General features: G+C 38.6%; 1 protein-coding gene across 1 annotated transcript; it reads left to right on the top strand.

Annotated features, from left to right (window-relative positions):
• Positions 1-347: 347 nt before the first annotated feature.
• Positions 348-22,202, top strand: LOC121300031 (serine/threonine-protein kinase ULK1-like). Its single transcript, XM_041228375.1, has 15 exons — positions 348-1,028; positions 1,803-1,895; positions 2,011-2,052; positions 9,800-9,832; positions 11,466-11,502; positions 13,933-14,106; positions 14,952-15,025; positions 15,519-15,620; positions 18,514-18,572; positions 20,097-20,179; positions 20,688-20,738; positions 20,834-20,922; positions 21,239-21,398; positions 21,577-21,637; positions 21,969-22,202. The coding sequence occupies exons 1-15, from the start codon at positions 939-941 to the stop codon at positions 22,060-22,062; spliced, it is 1,242 nt and encodes a 413-aa protein (XP_041084309.1). The 5' UTR covers positions 348-938; the 3' UTR covers positions 22,063-22,202.
• Positions 22,203-22,389: the final 187 nt, after the last annotated feature.

The raw sequence follows: 22,389 nt of genomic DNA on the forward strand, positions 1-22,389 counted from the left end.
ATGCAACGATACATCCTAATTTCACAGCGCTTCGGTAAAGAGGCTCGTCAAATACATGTACTGCTACCGCACAGTATACAAAGTCCAAAACGAGCGACTTTAACGAACTTCATGGGATAATGTATGTTGTCATTATAGTGTGTGGTTCTGGTTTGTTATATATTCTATAAAAGTCGAGTTATTGTGCAAGTGTTAACGTGAACTGTATTCAGTAGGGAATGCAATCATGCCAGTTCATTCCAAATACATTTTTGGAATTATAAATACTGTGCAGGATTTGAATTTCCCGGTTAGCTGTGAGACAAATAGAAGAGACTTCCTTTGACATCAACAGGAAATACTTGCGCTTGCGCTTTATTCTCCGGCACATTTCGGATCAAGAAAGGTTTTAGAGAGGTCTTTGTTTAGACGTTAGAAAAAACAAGTATTTTGTATGAACACCAACGTAAAAAAAAAAAAAAAAAAAACCCTGAAAAACAGCCAGAGAAACAAGAAGAGACTCCACAGAATACGAATGAGACTAAAATTGTTTTCATTTTTATACGAGTGGTTGAGAAAAACAAATTAAGGCTGCGGGTTATCCGAGACTTCCTTTGTATACAAACATTGCAAAACTGGGTCTAGCGACCTTAAGGTGGAATCGCGGAGTTATCTCGGAATTCTTCTGCGTTGCATCAGGGATGACGATCGTGATCATGGAGAGAGCTAATTAAAAAAGGGGACTCTCTCCTTTTTCATCTTTAGCGCTAACATGATTGGAAAAGGTTTTCTTTTTAGAGAAAGGCAGCCCATGGAATTGGGAGGAAAAGGGCAACTCTGTACTAGCTGCCGAGGGTTTAACAACAGAGCAGCCCGGGGTTACTTAGAGGAAAACCCTAGATCCTGATTTAAATCCCCTTTTAATTGATTATACAAAAAGTTACATAGAATCTAGGGACATGGAGACAGTGGGGAAATTCGAGTTCAGCAGGAAAGATTTAATAGGACACGGCGCGTTTGCTGTGGTCTTTAAGGGGAGACACAAAGAGGTACGTGCTGGAAGTTTGTTTCCTTTTCGTATATTAGCTTTACCGTTTATAATTATTTTTGTTTATTTTCACATTGTATGGTGTACTTTCTAAAAACCTTAGTTCGTTATTGGGTTGCTAGAACTCGTACAGAAAATACCACCTTAATTTTGGGCCTAAGCCATTGGCTTTGCTGACAAGGACCGATGTACCTAATAATAATAATAATAATAATAATAATAATCATAATAATATACTATATAATGTGTACATGTGTGCTGCTACACAGATTTCTATCGAATCAGAAAGATGCACGATTTGTTTCGCGTGTGTTTGTTTTAGAGTGTGTTTGTTTATTTGCTAATTTTCAAACTTTTTTACATGTAGCGTATAGAGTATTCCTGGTGTTTGTCTGTTGCAAAATTGTATCGATTTCTCATTTTTAGATAAGACGTTCGCCTTACATTTCTACACAGCTTGGTATGGTACCGGGGCAAGTACAGACAAGTTGCACTAGAGAAGTGTACCTATTATTTACCATCTGTGGATGAACAATAGGGATACTACACGCAAGCAGAATCTGGTCGACAAAAGAACCTACAAGGACAGCTCTCATAGCTAACAGTTATAAACTACACTTGTTTTAAGAGTTTAAACTAATTTATTTCAAGTGAAGTGGAACAACGAATGTAAAAAAACGGTTTAGTACAGGATGTGATAACAGAGCAGCGAATATAGAAAACCCGTTGAATATCGCATTTTTGTGATTTTTAAAGTGTACGTTTCTTCTTACAGAAGCCAGACTGGGAAGTAGCTGTCAAATGCATAAACAAGAAAAACTTGGCAAAATCCCAGACTCTGTTAGGCAAGGAGATAAAGATTTTAAAGGTAAGAACATCCGCTGGTTTTCTCAGTCATTTAATTTCGATTTAATTTAATTTTCATGACAATTACTTTCCATTGCGTGTTAATTAACTTATTTCTCTCTCGCGCTTTTTTTAAGGAGCTGAAACATGAAAATATTGTTGCATTATATGATTTCCAGGTAATATTTATTATTTTCTTTTTATCTAATAAAACTCTCTGTGCATGCAGTTTAATACATGTTATGCATTTTATATATTACAATCCAAGTGCTGTAATTTTGTTTTCAGTTTGCAATTAGTAAATCATAGGTGACGTGTAGACCTATTATCTTATGCAACTGTGTGCTGTTCTGTCACAGAAGTTTGTTTTGCTGGGGCACGCTGCCGTCACGTGTTCTTCTGTTGACACTCTATGGGGGTGGGACTGAAGACGAAAATGTACCAGGGGTGCCTGGGAGATGTAGTTTTGTGATTAACACTAAGGTTTTCGGGTACTTGGGTCTTGTTGGTGATTAGACTACAGTACCCAGAGTAATTTGCTCTTTCTATTTTTGTAAATTGAGACGTGGGCCGAAACACGTCAAATCGTATGTTTCAGTGGTACAAGACTAGAAGTCCGGTGGAAGGATAATGATGCGTGCTGATTGTGCTGAAAAATGAAGGCCTTAAAAATAACGAAATAATGTGTTTTCTGTAACGTTGCTATGTTTGCATATTAAAAAATAAATACAATTACAGGCTTAAACAAATAATTCATAGGTAGCATACATTTTTGTGCAAATTCTTTTCCCCACAGGTTACTGTTCTACTAATGAAATCTTTGACAGGCTGTGTTCAGTAAGGCTGCATGTCCAGTTTCAAGCCTTCAGCAGACAAAATCATACAAAAAGTGTTTTCCAGAGGGAAGTATTCAGGAGAGCTATGTGTACCGTTGTGAGGAAAACCAGTAGCATTTATTTTACCTGTGTAATGTACATTTCTTATTTGCATACTGTAATATGGTAAGCAATGCAAAAAAAAAAAACCAGACAATAGGTTGTGTGTGTGTTTAACTTGCTCAAAACCATAAATGGTTAGTTTTATATGTTCTGTCTTGAAAGCAACTTGTAGTCTGCAGTCTGATTAGCATCATATTTGCATCTTCCCAAGCACATTTGGAGTAGAGGGGGACCAGTTTTAAATGCCATACCAGGAAATAATGGGATAAAACCTTCAGTCTAGACTAGTGGAGTTTGACCATGTCAAGGAGGGAAATATTGTGCTACAAAAACAGCAAATAAATGAAATACTTTCGCCTCCTTTCAAACAATTACAATGTCATATGTAGTGGTTGTTTTAATTTTATTTTTAATGTATTGCCCCTTTTAATTCAGTTATTTCCTTTTCGCAAATATGCTTTGTTTCAGTTTTGTCATAAACATGCTTCCCAACTTAACCAAGTGTCTGTGGGGAAAAATAAAATAAGACACAAATGAAACTGTTACCGCTGTATACAAGAATTTTGACTGAAAGGGCAGCTCATGTGAATTTCAATTACTGCAGATCCTGCAGCTTTCCGGTATTCCACAGGTAGTTTGTGGGGCTAGAACAGACAACCAATATGTACCTTATTATTTGTCTGAGGTAGTATTTCCGCATGGAAATTTGGCCATGTACAGTATTGATCATCCTTTAACAACTAGGCCTGTTCATTGAAGTTGCGTTTATAATAGTCACGCAATGTCCGTTTTGTGATTGCACCGTTATTGTCTTTGTGGGAGAGGGATGAGGATGTGGTTAGGTAATGATGCATTATTATTATTATCACTGCCTACAGTTAAAGCGCTGCTGCATGTTAGGAGGCACACAGAGTGTGGTAATACTTTCAAGGATGTAGTTTTGCAGTCTGGGTGACTGGGACAGTGCCGTATCTAGGTGTTTAATATAGAACCGCTCATATTACAATGAGACTCTCCCCTTTCGTTTTAGTCGTTTTACATAAAAACTGCCTCTGGCCTGTGGTTTATTTACATAACAGGAACCTGGCTTGTTTGAGGGCTCTTTTCTACACGTATTTTGACGTTGATTGAGATCATATACTAGATTGGTTTAACCAGTCTAATCTGATTTCACTATTTGGGAATGTATTGGATACTCCCTTTTTTAATTGTACACTGTCTCTGTCTCTTTTAAGATTGCCTGAGTTGGGTGGGCATGGGTAAAGCTACTTGATTTCTTCATGAACTCCTGCCATATTAGTCATTCCCCCTGTGCTACTTTTTTTTTCCCAAGGCAATTTAACCTTGCCTTGAACAGTTTGAGTGTTTTTCTACATTAAAGCTGATAGAAAGCTTTGTTTAATAGTTCAGTAGTTCTCTAAGTGCTTGGCTTGTTTTCGGTGCAGAGGAATGCTGCTGAGTTGACAGGATGGTGAGAACTCCAGTTGGATTCTGTTGATTGCCACTTTTCTCAGTCTGAAAAGCTTTGACACATTTTCATTTTCAGGCACATATATATATATATATATATATATATATATATATATATATATATATATATATATATATATATATATATATATATATATATATATATATATATATATATATATATATATATATATATATATATATATATATATATATATATATTATTTATATATATTCATATATTATATTGAGACGCAAAAAAGTCAAACGTTTGTTAGGTACAACAATCAAATGTATGTCGTTTTTGTTAGGTACATACAGCAGATTTCAGATAGTTTAAAAAAAAAACAAAAAAAAAAAAAAAACCATTCAGGAAAATAACTTGCCTAGACTAACAAGCAGCAGCAAAAGGCTACCGTGTCAGTGCATTAGTAGCAGAGAGAGGTTTTGAATGGAATGAGTGTACAAGGTAATCCCCTAAACCCACTGGCGGAGAGGCAGGTGTGTTGACAAAGTACATTTTCGGTGTCTGTTCCAGAAATAAAAGGCTGTGTGATGAATTCAAAAATAGTTAATTAAATTAAATACATACATAAAAAAGTGTGTGTGTGTGTGTGTATATATATATATATATATATATATATATATATATATATATATATATATATATATATATATATATATATATATATATATATATATATACACACACACACACACACAGTTCTTCTTGTTGGCGCCAAACATCCTAGCTGGGAGTAACGATAGCTCCATCAGATATTATCGGCTAGTTTGGCAGAACTCGGACTTCCTTCAGACTTCAAGTGTTTTATGATCCCTGAACTTGGCTGCTTTTATGCAGAAAAGCTGGAAAAAAAGCTTCTGTAGTCATAATTAGAAAACTACGCCTGTCAGCAGTGTTTGAATCACCATCTACTTGTTTCAGCTATTTAAAGAAGGTTACCTTATAATTTTAAGAGAGACGCTGTGTATAATATATAAACACACAGCCCTATATATATATATATATATATATATATATATATATATATATATATATATATACACACACACAGGTGCTGACCCTGTACAATAGCTATAAACAGTTACAGTGTAAGATTTGTTTATTTCTATGCACTAAAAGGCAACATGAGCTGACTACAATGATTTACTGTATTTTAACAGAAGTATTTCAATTGCATTTTGATATCTTCAGAAAAAGTACATCAGCTAGTTGAATACATTCATCAGTACTGCCATACTGGAAGTATACATTGTGTTTTGGTTTGCTACTTTAATGGTAAATCATTTAGAGACTGTCACCAGCCAGCCAGCAGTTAAATCTGCCTGGTTACAAATGCAGTTCAAAACAGATGGTCTGCATATCTCCTTGTCCAGACAAAAAAAAAAAAAAAAAAAAAACATTCCTTAGTTAGCAGCTGGCTTGGGGACTGAGAGACTGACCACTGATAGGCTGTTCAGATTGAAGTGTCATCTGTTGCTAGGTGACAAGGGGAGCACTGCAGGTGGTGATCAAGGAGTTTATTTTCTGCCTGGAAGTCCTCCCGTTATCAGAGAGGCACAGCTTTGTGTATGTAAACTGACGCAGGCATCAGGTTTGGGCAGCAGACACACTATTATTGGCTGTTTTGCTTAAGCAGCATGCAGTACACCTTCAGTATCCAGCATAAATGTATTCTGGTTGGCATGGTGACACGCTGGTGCCATCTGATGTGGATTTAAACACTGGTCACAGTAATTACAGCTGTCATAGGGAACGGAGGGTTATTAATGCAATGGTTACTGACTCCAATAAACCTCTGGGGTGGAACTTTAAACCAGTCATTTAATTATCGATGTCCTCATTCAAAGCTTTGGTAAATAACCTTTGCTTAACGTCTCTTAATGTTCTCTGTGTTTGTACTGTATAATTGCTATCCCGGTCTGACATAGGGGTAGATGAGATACAACAAAACATCCAGGGAGTTTGTGACCAGGATAACAGACAACATAATGCTGAGGTCATAAGACAACTAGAATTTCCTGAAATAATGCTTTAATCTTTTATTTTTTAAGTGGAAATGCTCCTGCAAATGTGCTTATTTATATCCACTGCTCTGTTATGAATAAGAAGATTAGTCATGGTCTGGAATTGTAGGCAGTGAAATCTGATCAAGCATACAAAGATTTCTACAGTTTGAACTTGCATTCGGTAGACTTTATTTACTAGATGAATGCTGCACTAGCTTGGCAGAAAAATGTCACTTTTATCTTTGGCCAGTTCTTTTATATTCCTGCAAATCTAGCACTCTGCTAGGAAAAGTTATAGATCGATGTAATGTTTTAAATAACAACTGGAATGGTTGAGGCAGTATCTTAATGACCCTGGACATTTTGCAGATTTGCAGTGAAACGAATTGCATGGCCCATGTCAGCTAGTTAAGTAAGGTACACAGGACATGTAATCTGTGCTCAACATGTTACAAAGTTTAACTCTATTGCTGCTCTGGTGCAACTGTGTAACATCTACAATACTGTATTTACAAGCCATGCAGCTAACTATGCAGAGAGAAAATGACATGGATTGTAGTGCATACTCCTGCTTCTCTGCAAGATTTACTTGACTGCACATTTACACAACACAAAAAAAAACACACAACGGAGCAGCAGGTCAAACCGTGACGATTCAGCTGTACAACCAAGTGGATCAAATACAACCTAGAACAAGCTGCCCTAATCATTTTCCACAAAAACAAATTTAAAAGCAAGGTACTTGATCAGGGGATAATTATACAACAGCCTTTTTTATACTGTTCATGTTCTACCATTTCCAGACTGCGTCCAAGAGCATACAATAACCCCATTGCAAGTCTTTTGTGTTTTCTTAACTTTTTTATTTATTTTTTTTTTAAATCTTGATGGCAATATTTTAACTTGTTTTCAATGTGCCTGTTGCTGCTTCTTCAAAGTTGTTAGGTTGTAACTGATCATATAAGCAGTAGAGTCAACTCTCCATGCATTTCACATTAAAAAAAAAAAAAAAAAACCACATTCAGTAACTTCATCTGGTTGATAGCTGTCAACGCAACATACTGTGTTTATTCAGGGGATCTTTTTTTTTTTTTTTTTTTTTTTTTTTATAACCCAGGCGCGCTCAGTGTGGAAGAGTCCCTTTGAAACAAACGAGTGTAAGATCTTGCTTAATAGTTCAGTACTTCTCAAAGTGCTTGGCTTGTTTGTTTTCAATACAGAGAAATACTGCTGAGTTGACAGAATGGTGTGAACTCCAGTTGGATTCAGTTGAAAGCCACTTTTCAGTCTGGAAAGCTTTGACGTTCATTTTCAGGCAAACGTTTTTTTTTTTTTAAGGGTGTTTGGCTGCATAAGGCTGTACTCCTCTGCCCTCCAGGGGCTCAGAGTAAACCGAACCTGAAGTGTGCAGTTAACAAACAGGGATGAACCTTTTGACACAGTTCATCTTAACTGTAGCACATGGACCGCTTACTCAGTATACCTTCGCTCAGAAAAAACGTCATTCAGTTTAAATGTTTTGTTTTATTGGTTTTAAGTTAACTGAATATTTACAGTAACATGCATGTCTACATAACAAACAACAATACAGTACTGTTATTTTATAACCCTCAATATTACAATTTTAAAAACAGAATAAATTACAGAATTAAAATCAAAGCAACATTATATATACACGGCTCTTCTTTTGCCTACCATTGAAAGTGTCTCTACACCTTGCAAATAAAACGGAGCTGCTTATTCAGGTCTTTAAATCTTGTGTTCACAGTAAACCCTCTACAGCAGCACTGGAGGGTGCAAGTTGATTCAGTGAGGTATTTCTCTATTAAACTACACCTTTCCCAAACATTGAAGTTATCCAGGTGTGTTCATGCAGTTGTCTTGTAATCCTGAAAGTTTGGCCAGCAGCTCCACAGTTGTTTGCACCTTGAGATTCAGCATCTCCCATTGGAGAATGTCCCAGGTAGACACAAGAACAGTAGAACATACACCCACACTAATATCACACAATGAAATGGCCTACGGTGTTTGAGCAAACTGTACTGTCGGGATAATGCTGTGTAGCCAGTAAAGTAAAGCTCACGTGGACAGTAATCTGGGTCCAGTAACCGTTAAGAAGATTAAGCCGTGTATCTGCCACCTCTGCTGTAGTAGACATTTTTCTTATTCAGCGTATTGGGAATCCTAGTCTAAAGACTCTTGATGCTATTAATGGGTCATATGCTAAAAGGAAGGAATTGTTGGCTTAAAATGTCAGACACATCAAGCCTTTTTTTATCTATTTATGCATAATTTAATAATCATTAATAATAAATTCTCAAGCGTCATTTGGTAGGAATGTGTTCCGTTAGGAGTCATCGATGTCATTTCCGAAGCCTGCTTCTCAACTGAGTAGTGGTGAATGAGACGTGGCAGGACCTGGGTCTTCCTGTGCTCCCTCATCAGAACGTTGAGACAGCTGAGAGACCTTTGTGCTACGTGTGTGCAACCGTTTATTGGGGAAATTCAGCGCGCAAGTGAAATGGCATCTTGGGTCTCTTTGTAAAGAGAGAGCTCTTATATGTTAGTTATTGTACTTGAGAGTCTGTGTTTATAAAATGCCGCTGCCCTACACTGGCTCTGGTTTGTTAGTGCCGTAGTCCTCTCAGTGTTGGTTGGGTTCCTGTTTTTGTGCTGTTCACCTAACTCGGTCAAAAAGCCTTTGTTATTCAGATTTGTGAAGGCTAAATGCTCTTTAAATCTGCCCCTTCACTACTGATTTAACCTATTTGTTAAACTGGCACACTGGCACATGAAAGCAAAGGTTGGAACAGCTGTGGGGAAGCAATTCATGTTGCACCGTACATGTAAAGCTGTAAAATTTTGGCCTGTCTTGTTTTTGTTGTAAACACAGCCGTATAGATTTGGCCTCTAATGAAATTAGCTCTATGAATAAAAGGAATCGAAGAACCTGTGCAGAAAAAACTAAATTGTGCAGGCAGGGGAAAACAATAAACCATACCAAAGGTAAGAAATAAACAGAGATAAGCAGCTTGGAGCAAATCTTAATCAAGCTAGCAAATTTGTGCTTGGTGCTCTGTATCAAGTTACTCAACCTTTTCTGTTTCTGTCTTTGCTTCCTAAACCTTTTTTTTGTTTTTTTTAAAGCACTTGTCGATGCCAACATTGAACAAAAGAGTGCTTTGAAAGCAACAAAGTAATCTACTTGTGGCTGTATTGAAAGACCTAATCCAGCTGAATTTAACAGTTTACATGTGTACAGTATTTATTATGCACAAACAGTAACAATAAGTAGCAAATAATAAATAATATGTCAGTTAACTTGGGGTATAACGAAACAATGCAAGCTTTTACAATATGCCTAATGCCATTTGTTTATTTTAGAAAATGATTAGATGTCTTATGCTACAGAAAAGTTGCACTATTCTTTTTACTTCTACTAGGACTCTTTGACTTGCTGTTTTTTTTTTTTTTTTTTTTTTTTCAGGAAATGGCTAGCTGTGTCTATCTGGTGATGGAGGTAAGTCATCTTTCTCCACCTCTGTGTGATTAATATGCACAGCTCATGAATAATTAATATCCTACCTATCTATATCCATTTCACACAATGGTCCTTTTATCAGCCTTCAGTGCTGGACAGTGAGATGTGTAAGATGTGAGCAAGAGGTCCTCTATGAACCACAGTGAATAGCACTGCACAGGTCACACCATGATCAACATACCTGCAGGATTGCACCAGAATATTAAGTGAACACCTGATAGTCAAGGTATATACAAAAAAATATAATAAATACCTATTTAGCATAAAGACAGTGATATGCAAGGCCCTGTTCTATCATAATCAACAGTTCAACTGAAGAAACTTTAGCAGATGCCTATTTCTATTGGCATTCATGCCGCGCTCTGTGTAGTGGAGTTTTTATTTTGTTATACACACACACACACACAGAGTTGACTCTGCATAATTGCATGTGCTCGGGACTGGTGTGAGGTCATGCACATAACTGGAGTGAGAGAATACAATGGGATACAATGACAATAGGTCTATAGGTGCATGCACATGTATAAATGATGCATTTTGATCACATTCTGAACTTTATTTTGCCCTTAAACCAAATGGAAATACGTTATATGCTCAATGCAAACATTACTCTCTGGCATCGCACGATATGAAAAGTTAAATAATGTATATAACAGCCGGCATAAGCTAAGTTATTGGAAGTTATTTTTATATATTTTATTACAAGTAACTTATTAGAAGTAACACAAAATACTGTACAAGTTCAGAAAAATAAAACTTCAATCAATACAAACAACACTATTCTCTGGCAAAGCATGATATGAAAATAAAATAATGTACAGTATATAACAGCCAGCATGAACTAAGTTATTGTAATACAGTACAGCTAAACATAAAACTTGAACAGGTGTGTACAGTACTTGTGAGTACAATGGAGTAAAAAAAAAAAAAATTGATGAAAGTGTACACAGTATTCGGCTGATTCAGCTGATAAGCAGTGTAAAAAAAAGAAAAAACCTAATAAGACTGAAAACCGTTTGCCTCCATGAAGGCTTATAGTGCACTGAGGCGTGAGACTTTTAGATTCGCTTTGCCATTTTCAATGTCTTTCTTGACTGTTTTCCCGCTGTCATGACATTGCTATGTTACTGTTATTTCTGAAACACTCAAACATTCTCTTTTTTTTTTTTTTTTTTTAAACACTCGAAAGTTGTTTGCATGTGCAATTACCAGAATTAAAATGCAATGTACAGTGGACTTTGGGACTGCGCAGCCTCATGCAGTTAAGAGAATTATGCATTTAGCTGATCTGCATTTAGCCATATCATACAATCATAGAAAATGATGCACTAGAAAAACAGGACCTGCTGCATGCTATGCAATTAAGCGATGTATCTAATTATCCAGTATGTAAATAAGTAGAGTCGACTATCTATCTGTCTGTCTATCTATCTATCTGTCTATATACACACACACCCACAGAACAAGCTGTGAAGTGCTCCTTTTTTCATGTATTGTTAATGAGTTCTTGACTTTCTCTGTTGTTCTTGTGTGCTTTATTTGATTAATTATTAAGCTGCCCAGCTCCTTTGTGGTAGTTATCTAACTTTATCCTGTTTGATGTATTTTCTAGTACTGCAATGGAGGAGACCTTGCTGACTACCTACACTGTAAGTTACAACTGAGAGCTGTATTACCTGCTTTAACCCTTAATCTCCCAGTGCTGGTGAAATTGGTTCTTTTTAAACTTGCTTTCTAGTGTTGTGTCAGACACTCCCAAAGTCATATAAGGGTTCATCTATTTCCTGTTTGAAGCAGGAGAATCCTAAATGCATATAATTGTTTGTTCAAATTAAGTAGCAGTTATCCAAACAACGCAGATTCACTTAACACGACCGTGGTAGGGGTTGAAACACTTGATATTGATACACTGAGGAGTCAAAACTGCAGCTGTTCCATTTTGGAAATACTGGCAGTATATTGAAGTGTTGAACATTGACAGTACCTGTGTCTGAGGGCTGGGTAACACCGCAAGCAAGGTTACCCCTTCCATGGAGGCGTCCTTAAAAGCTGACTATACAGCAGCTTGGGGTACATTTCCTTTATACAGTCCCTTTTTGTTAAAAAGCCAGTACAAAACAGTTTCATGACTCTCAAACTGCATATTATTAAACCAGGATACTAGATCCTCCTTAAACCTTAATCCTCCTATACCTATACCCTGTGGCTAATTAAGCTTGTGTTAACACCTGGAATGGGTGAAACTGCTTTTTAATGGGAGTATTTGTTTTTTCCCATCCCTGTACATTCTCGTCATTTCTTCGTGTCTAACCTAGGGAGGGACTTCAATTACAAACCACAGACATGCGGTTTAATTTCCTGTACTATGGTGACATTCTGTCAAGTGGTTTGGATGTACATTCCAATAAGGGCTTACTGAAGAGTTAAGTGTACAGTATATTGGTTCACATTTTGCGCACTCTGTTAATTTCCCTCTGGTTTAAGAGTCTTTAACTATGGGCCCTAAATCTTAATACCACCTGTTGTTGTTTGAAAAATAATGTAGATGTGTCTGTTGAACTGGCCACTTCCTGTCCCAGGCAGTAATGTGGTTTGGGCGGCTGAGTCGCCCCACTGGGTTTTGTAATAAAAGGGAAGCATTTATAACTCTTGAGTCACGAACAGGACCGCGAACCCAGTGATCAAAGGGTTGTTTTGTTAAAGACTTTTAAAGGAGTGCTGACCAATCCTACAGCTCATTTGCTTTATTAACCTTATTATTTGTTGACCCATCCCCTGCCTACTTTTGTACTGAGACCAGCAACTTTCCATCGTCAGTGTTGTCTTTTTTAATTATCAGCATACCGTCAAACTGCAATTAAACGCCTCTGGCATTTGAACAAGCAAAAGTACAGATTTGTATTTAAAAATGGAATTAGATGTACCATTGATGATGATAATATAATAATAATAATAATAATAATAATAATAATAATAATAATAATAATAATAATAACAAACTTCTAAAATGTTTTTAAAAATGAACAATAAAAGCAATAAGTATCATTATCAAAAATAATGTATTGTTTAATCTCATACTTGTACATTGTTAATACATCAAATGTTAAAAATAGGTTTGCATCTGTCTGGCCTACTTTCAGCATGTTTAAAAACTTTTAATAACGTAATAACTGCATTAAATAAATATGCATTGACCGAGTTCTTGAACAGGCAGTTAGTTAGAGTGGAGAACTAGAAGAAGATTTTAAATTCTGAAAGTTTTTCTTTTGCTAGTCGTCTAGTTTAAAAACTGTTTGACTGCCACATACCTCTTTCTCAAGTGTGGTTGCTATAAAATAGATATCTCAGTTTAATTTTATATTAAGTTGTACAGTTGACTTGTAAATTCATACTTCCTCCTTGTACACTTTGGGTGTCGGATCCTCTCTGTAGGAATCTAGTAACATTTGTAATTATTGCTGAGTCAACAGAAAGCATTGCCAAACATACTCTGGGAGACAGATAGACTACACATCCACATATATGCAGGGTCAGTCACTAATAGGAATACAACTACGACATTTGAGCTGGGATGTCACCATTAGCATAAAAAAAGAAAAAGATCTGCAACAAGAATTGAAAGGCTTCTTTCCTTCTGCTCCAAATCTTTGTGCAGAATCCCCTTGGCTGCATAGTGCTGATAACAGCGCAGTGGCCTCTGTGGTTCCGGCTTTGTCGTCTCAGTAACAGGGTGGCTCCTGCTCTTTTTGGAATGGGTGGTGCCCTGTCTGGGAAACCAATCTGCACAGGCCCGGTTGGAGTCAGGAAGTGATGTCTCAACATTCTAGAGTTCTAAAACCAGGCAGAGCAGTAAACTTGTATTAGCCCCGAAAGTGGTCTATAATCTTATCCTTTTTCCATCTGTATCTCCTCAATGGCGATCCAGTTTATTAAAAGCATCAGAATCTGGGGTTATATGCCAGCTGTCTCTGTGTATATGTGCCACACTTACTTTTTTCAGATCAAAGATCATTTGTATTTTCTTGCGTGACGCATTCCCGGAGCTGGCATTCTCAGAGTTGTGTTTTGTTATTTCACAGCTAAGGGTACCCTGAGCGAGGACACTATCCGTCTGTTCCTGCATCAGATCGCAGGTGCCATGAAGGTGTTACAGAGCAAGGGGATCATCCACCGGGACCTGAAACCACAGAACATCCTGCTGTCCCATTCCGGGGGGCGCAAATCCAACCCTGGGAACACCTGCATCAAGATCGGTGCGCTCTGCTCTTCCATCTTTATTTCCCCTGTGATTCCCATAGAAACCAAAGGCTTGCATGCACATATATTTATCCAAGGGGTTTAAGTTGCTGTGATTTGCCCATATACACATAAACATACATAGCAGTGATAAGTACTAGATGCTGATAATAAATCATTTACAGTCATACTGTACATTGAAGCCAGTGCATATCATAAATTGAAATATAATTCACAAGTGTTATCCTCAGTACTTTTTTTTTTTCTGCTGACCAAACACCTTGGACGTTTGCCTTGAGTTTGGTTTGATTCTTTCCCACTTGCATGATTACAGTAACTGAGGGAAAGTTAATGGATTTGCAAGCGTATGGTTTATGGTTGGAAACATGAACAGAACAGTCGCTCTTGTGGTGAAAAAAAAGGCCCATGGAGCCATTGAGCCTGGATGATTAGCATTCCTAACGTGTTGCTGTGCTGAGACAGTTGTCCCTTGATTTTTGCTTCGATTGAAGTTATGCAAATCTTTCAATGACATCACTGTAGGTAAACTGCTGGTCACACGGTCTGATTGCAGGAGGACCGTTTCTGTGAATATTGAACTACAACACAGGAAGTGATTAGGTACCACAAAGAGGCAACACCTTTTCACCTACTGCAGCATTGTCTTTGAAACGTCTGCCTAATCCAGATTGAAGTATCAAAATACCCCCCAAAAAAACAGATATTCAACCTAAGAAAGAGGGGGCAGTGATAATATTGCCAGCGGTAGTAAGAAAATGTATTTTAAAACCTAGCATTCCCGACCAGAAGGACAAAACACCACATTGATATTCTTTTCACTTTGTTTTCTTTTACCCTCCAGCTGACTTTGGGTTTGCCAGGTACCTGCAGACCAATATGATGGCGGCTACGCTGTGCGGTTCTCCTATGTACATGGTGAGGGCCTTGTCATTGAGTACTGCACGTGGTCTGGCTGTTCGCATTGCCAAGTTTTGTTTGGAAGCTTGTAAGGTTGATCCCACTCCTAGAACTCTAGATTGAAGTCTGTGCCTAGCACACTCCCACGAAATGTAGAAACCTCACTGACATATGCGTGTCCTTGGTATTATTTGCTATATTTGTTTTAAGCTTTTGACTATCAGAAATCCTACATACTACTACTACTACTACTACTACTACTGCCCTGATAAAAGTTTCCCATGGTATTTTTTCACTGTGTTCTTGCTGATTTACCATGCTTTTCCCATGGTTATACTATGTATTTACCATAGTCTACCCTGGTTATCCATGTTTATTAATATGATTTACCAGACCTTGCTATTTTTTGCAATGCTTCACTATGCTTTACCATGCTTTCACTGTGATTCATTACACTTTGCTAAGCTTTTACTGCGGCAGGCTTCTATAAGGGTGTTGCTTCTTTTTCCAGGCTCCTGAAGTGATAATGTCCCAGACCTATGATGCAAAGGCTGATCTGTGGAGCATAGGAACCATAGTGTTCCAGTGTCTGACCGGGAAGGCCCCCTTTCAGGTGAGTCCTTATTCTGTTTTCAAGTGGTCCGTTAACCCCTGTGGTGAGTGAAGTAACTTACACTTTCAAGAAAATGCACAGAGTCCTTTTCTTCAATCAGTTGCCAGGTTTATTGAAATATGCAGGGAGTCTGGTCCCAGGTACAGGACAAACAGTACTCAACATTACAATGTTTGCATGACATTAAATACCCTTCTGTATAGATGGTCCACCTCCCCTTTCTCTGACATTAACCAATTGTCAAGGTAATTTAATTTATTGTGTGAGTGTTAATGTGTGTGTGTCTGTGTGTGTGGTCTAGTGTGACAACCTCTGAACTCAGTGCATTCTTCACACTCCTGGAGACAAAAGGTCCATACATCTGCCTTTTGTTATCTCCTTGCGACCCCCTTTGATGCCAGTGGCATTATCTCTTTCGATCTCTCTGAAGTCCTCAGAACCTGTTCCTTTCTAGTCCACAGCATTGTTATCTCATTAGCTTGCAGTCATTGTTGGGCAAGAAACTTGTAGACACAATGTCTCTATCAATTGTAAGCAGTACATGCAATTTGAACCAAACAGTCTGCTATCTGCAATATTAGTCTCTCTTCAGAAAAAAACACCAGTATAGCTCTGCCAGTCCACATGCGTAGCAAACTGCTAATCAATTCTCAATCCATGTTTTCCAACAGTGAGGTTAACTGAACAGCATAAACCACGCCCTGTAAAACAGTAAGCTTTATGCAGCAAAACAGCAGATTTAAACCCAAAACAAATGGTTTTATTTATTAAAAAAATCCTATCTGGTATTTTTATTACTGTGTGAACCCTGTATAGTTCATTGTTAGGTTTCCAGTGTTCTCCATGTTAATCAATATCTTATCAAGTAACTGACATCTGCTGTTACATTTACTGTGTGTTTCCACAGCAGGTGTTTTTCAACTTATGATGAGGCAATAGTTCATCGTGTTCATTGACGCAAGAGTTCATTGTGTCCTCAGTTCCCTAGAATGAAATATATAGTGCAGTATTGTCACCTCCTCATGTATTTCAATATTTGATTCATACTATTTGAACAGCCTCTCTCAGGGGCAGCAGCAGCGATTCACTCAATGGGCTTTGGAATAAAAAATAAATTAAAAATGGGCGTCAGACAGGTCTCTTTCTCTCTCTTTCAGTAAACAACGTTGCACAACAGCCTCCCAATTCTATTACAAAGCCTGTTTTCTTACTACAGTGAACATAATGGGTGTAAAATAGTTAGTTATTTTTGACTCAAGAGGTTTTAATATCAAGCAGTATTTGTTTTGCTTTGCGTTTCCTTTCTTTCAGAAGGGAGGAGGAGGTGGTGTCATTCCTGAACCTGCATGACGAGCATTTGAGCCTTGTGCTTTTATTTGGCATCATTCTCGATGCCCCTTTCCAAAAAGCTCGACTGATGTTGCAATCACTGACACAAAAAATATTGTTTACAAAAAATACATTGCAGCTGTGTATAAAAACATCATCTGACTTCTAATTTTATTTTATGATCTGTATGCAGGGCAATCCTTACTCAGAAAGCACTTAACAGTCCTGCAGATTTATCTAGAATAGCTGGCTACTGATCCCTTGTTTTCAATCAGGTGGTTACTGAAATGTCAATAATATTTGGCCCACAATATACAGGATTCTGTTTTCATATCTCACCTGCTTGCCCTTCTTATACTGATCATGCATTTACATAGTCCACTCATAGTCTTCTTCTGACACCAAGGCCTGCACACTACCAGGCAAGCTAATGGAGCAGCTCCTTCAGCTGGTAGGAGTCACATATATAAGCCTGGTCATTGCATTGCAGTAGCACCCTGTCATGGAGCTGGGACAGTTTATTTATATAGTTTGCTGTATTTCCTTGTTGTGGGTCGCTGAGTTCAGACTGTGCCTGGGATTCAGAACATTCGGTTGACTAAGAAGACTATCAATTTACAGATGAGATAAACCAGATGATGTTGAAATTGTTTGCGATCTCATCATGAGACCCAGGATAAAGAAAGCGCTTTTGTTGAGGTTCATGTGAACATTTGTATTGTGAATTTTTTTTTTTTTTTTCATTTTCTAGTTTTATTACGAGAAAGCTCTCGGGCGTTTTAGTTGTTAACCTCTGTGGAAATTGGCGACACATTTCTACAGTGAGGGTTTACAAACTCAGCCAAGGAAAGATGAAGTGCAAGTGAAGCAATCTAATTGATATGTAATTTGGCAAAAGAAGAGTGTACAGTGCACAGTGTGGTAGTTGGTTTTGTTCAAAACAGCGTGGTAAAGTTTTTTTAGTGTGCATTTTGAGACCTTTTTGTTTCTTCTGAAACTTTCGCAGACCATATGCAGTCTGCGTGGTGGATGTGATCTGGAAGGTTTATATTGTAATAAAATAGCAGGGCAGTTTATAAAATCGGAGTATAAGTTTGCGACCGTGGAGAAGTCATTCACAGGACCAAGTGACGGCACCAAACACTGGGCAACAAAACCCAATGCCTATATATGTGATTCCATGAAGTATGCACTGTTTGTCTTGCAGTTTCGTTCTCTAGATTAACAATAGGAAAATGCAACGTTTTCACAGGGGCACCAACACCTCTTGGCAGATGGCATCCTTATAATTACTTGGTGATACTTTTATTGTGGAGCAATACTTGGCCAGCTGACTTTATTATCACCTGATGTGAAGAGAATGCCAGAGGGCCAGCGAGTCTTACTTCACAGGCCTAAACATTGAGCGGGAGTTACAGAGAGTCAATGAACGCAGTTTGAAGCCCATGGATTTAATGCTGTGGTGATCCTGAAAACCCTGATATGGAAGTATAATCACAGGAGTGGGTGATGATGTTTAAAGGTAGCACACGCATTTTAAGTGCATTTGGATTTCTTCTTGCAGGCTAGTAGCCCTCAGGATCTCCGGCTGTTCTATGAGAAAAACAAGAACCTGACTCCCAAGTAAGTGGTGCTGGTCTGTGCGGTACAATAATCCCTCTCCTCCCCCTTCATACCTTTCCCCTCCATCCCATGGCTTTATCACACGCCTCGGCTTTCCCTGTCATGTTCTATTACTCACATTTTCCAGCCATCTGCTGTGACCCTGTTTTAAACTTCTACCTGACACTTCTTATGCCAGACATGTGGGCACCTAGCCCTGCATTCCCTTTGTGCAAAGTTTTGTTGTGTTGTTTTTTGTTGCTAGTACTGAACTGCACTGTTGTCATTTCTCACCTGTGTGTTCTATTTCTTTATCTCTTTTTTGCTTAGTTTTGTTTTCCCGTCTCATTTTTAACACTGTGTCCTTACTGACGTTTACCATCCCGTGTTGAATATAACGAATAACACTACACTACGTAGCTCTGGTAAACAATAGTGATATGCTACTAAGCATTGCTCACGCTGGATTACATGAAGGTGTGCTTGTTAAGTAAACAGGAGTGAGTGTTTGCTGGTGCTCTATTTATATCTACCTGTAAGTGAACAGTTGCTCAATCATCACACTATCACTTTTCACTGAGCTACACAGTCAACACACCACAGAAGCCTACATCCAGCATCTCAAGGACCTGGCTCAAATTCCCACTTGCGCGCACACACTCACACACTCTCACACATATATAGAACAACTTCTCAGTATAACTAAAGGTAGACTTAAAGAACAACTTGTTACAGATCTGAAATATCACAGTTCCCTGAACTAATGTATTCTTGTTTTTAGAAACACTTTGCGTATCTTTTTTTCTGTTTGTCCTGGTGACTTTTTGAAACTCATATGTTAGAAGCACCCCTATGACATCTTAACAGCACTCAGACATGTTTTCTCTCAAATACAGTTGGTACTGAGTGCTGCGGGGGGGGGGGGGGGGGGGGGGGGGGGGGGGGGGGGGGGGCTATGGTGCACTGCACAAACAGAATAGGTTTGTAAAGTGAATCCTAACAAGAAGAATATATTGGTTAATATAACGGTAATATATTTTTACCCACACCAAATTGCTCTTTTCATTAAACTTTTTTTTTTTTTTTTTTTTTTTTTTTTTTTTTTTTTAAGGTTAATTTAAATAGCAGAAGTGCTTCTGTAGCTTTAACCCAGTTTATCCCAGACCATAGATGGAATTAGTCATTGCTTATGCTCGCTTTATGCTTTGTACACAAGCCAGAAATGTAAAACAGGACGGTGAAAAAACTCAGTAATGAACACCTGCTGTTCAGAATTGATCTCCCCGTCTGTACCCTCCTATTCCTAAGCCAGGGTCTCGCTGTCATTGTGATTCTGTGATTCTAACCTCATTCTAGATTTACTGTCACAACCCAGAGATGTGATATTAACCTTCAGGTTGCGCATCTCTTTTACGGATTGCTGGGCTGACCAATTCAGTATTTGAAATACAGTACCTTTAGGCACTTTCTTTTATGAGTTATTTTATGGCAAAACAGTTTTTTCTTTCCGAGATGCGAACTGATCACATTCTTCTTTGGTCCCAGCATCCCCCGGGAGACTTCCACCCACTTGCGCCACCTACTGTCGGGGCTGTTGAAGCGCAATCACAAAGATCGCATGGACTTTGGTGGGTGTTCTGTTTTTTTTTTTTTTTTTTTTTTTTTTTTTTTTTTAAGCTGTCATTGTTGATGTGTGTGTCTCCGAAAGTACTGTATAATAGAATTTACATTTATATATCTCCCATGTACAAACACCCCAGCTCTCTAATGTCAAATAAACATAAGCCTGGTCCAAAGTACAACCTGTCTACCAGATTACACTAGGCAGGTAATTCCAGAGTTGTGCAGAATTATGGCAAAGAAAAAAGGGTTTAGGAATTAATGCAAACGTTTTATGGTAGTCATAGAGCAGTTTTGCTTCCACTGTCACGGCGTCAGTAGTAATAATAATGACCACCGTTTATCATCTGCCTGTTACCGCCACCACAGTTATCTCTGTTCTTTGACCATGCATCCTGATTAATTCCACAAACCTCTCTAATGCCAAGTAAAATAACTTCTGCTTTCTGGGACACTCTGTCTGCATCCTGCTTCATGTCTCTCTCTTATTTATTTATGTATTTATTTTCTTTACAGATGAGTTTTTCCGACATCCATTCCTGGAAGTGAGCTCATCCATGAAGAAATGTAAGTGAAATTGCTGAATCTCCCCGCCCCCCCCGTGTGTTTAAGTCGATCTTGTATATTCTAACCCCACTGGTGTTTGTGTGCTGTTTTTGCAGCTGCCCCAGTGCCAATGCCTTCATACCCAAGCTCAGGGTCTGCCAGCTCCTGCAGCAGCTCGTCCACCTCTCACCTCGCCTCTCCTCCTGTAAGTGTCACTCACAAGGGGAAGGGAACAGACCAAGCTTGTGTTTTAATGAGGTCCTAACAGAACTTTTCAGGCCTCCTTGCTGTTCATAACGTGACGGACACATTTTGATTGTACTAGAACCACTAAAAAGAAACATTAATAACGTTTTTCAACGTCAAAAGCCTTTAGCAGTCCTGCAGTAGGACTTTGCTTTTCTGTCTGTGCTTACATTTGTGTTCCATACGTGCCGTTTGCAGAGCATGGGGGTCAGTCCGCTTGCCAGGTGTTGTACTGTATTGAGGCCTCTCCCCTCTCTGGTTCTTCCACCTCATAGCAGTCCGTGGCAGAGATGCAGCAGCTGCGAGCCAAGACTCTGGCTTCTCCTACCCAGGATTGCCCGGGTTTCCTACACGGGCTAAAGGACTCGGCGGGCAGCAGCAAGGACTCTTCTTGCGACATGGACGACTTCGTCATGGTGCCCGTGCAGTTCTCCAGTAAGGAGTCCTTTTAAATAAATACTTTGAGGCCTGGGTTCAAAGCTGGTTTAGGTCACAAGTGAAATGAGTTTCTCCACTTAGTGTCGGGGGGGGGGGTGCATTTCTGTTCGATTGCAAAAAATGGTCTGTAGAAATTCTCTCTGCCAGGTAAAGTGCTCTTTCTGCCTGTTCTTAGGTGATATCACCAGCGAGGCCACAGGAGAAAAACCAGTGCTGGACAGCCTCATGTGCAGTGGGTGAGTCTGCCCTCTGTACAGTGCACCATCTTCACACAAATCCGACACACATTGCTGGCTTCATCTTCACACAAAACTTCTTAGCACAGTTTCTTGTCCCTTGTGACCATGTTCAGTGAACCTTTGATTTGACACATTTTCAAGGAGGGGATTGCCTACCCTCCAGGAAGAGAGCAAATCATTCATATTTAAAACTGGAGATTAGGAGGGATTACATGTGCAGTCCATGTAGTAATTAACAGCTGCAGCAGCAGGGCCCTCGCAGTGTGAAAAGCAGATTCTAGTAAACTGTTCTGCTGTTTTAAATGTTATTTTTGCCCACTGTGATTAGGAGTTCTCTGTTGGCCTCTGCTGGACTGGGGAGTCAGGGCAAGACACCGTCCCCGTCTCCTTCCTTCAGCAACTCTCCAAGTCCCTCAGGGTAAGAAACTCTGGCTGCGCTGTGGTGTGTGGAGCAGTGCTTCCCAACTCTGAGCTTCAGGGCCTTTGCAAAGCCTTCCTTCTTTCAGGATATTTCAATTGACAGCAGCCAAGCACTGTCCTAATAGTCAACTGACAAGGCATTGCTGGCTATTATTATTATTATTATTATTATTATTATTATTATTATTATTATTATTATTATTATTATTATTATTATGATAGAATTGAAAGTCTGTCCTGATAGAATTGAAAGTTGAGAAGCACTGGATTATTGTGTCAGTTTGGGGAGGTGACCACATAACAGCCTTTGTCCTAATAGAAATTATATT

The sequence above is a fragment of the Polyodon spathula genome, chromosome 25, assembly GCF_017654505.1.
Source record: "Polyodon spathula isolate WHYD16114869_AA chromosome 25, ASM1765450v1, whole genome shotgun sequence".
Classification (NCBI taxonomy): Eukaryota; Metazoa; Chordata; class Actinopteri; order Acipenseriformes; family Polyodontidae; genus Polyodon; species Polyodon spathula.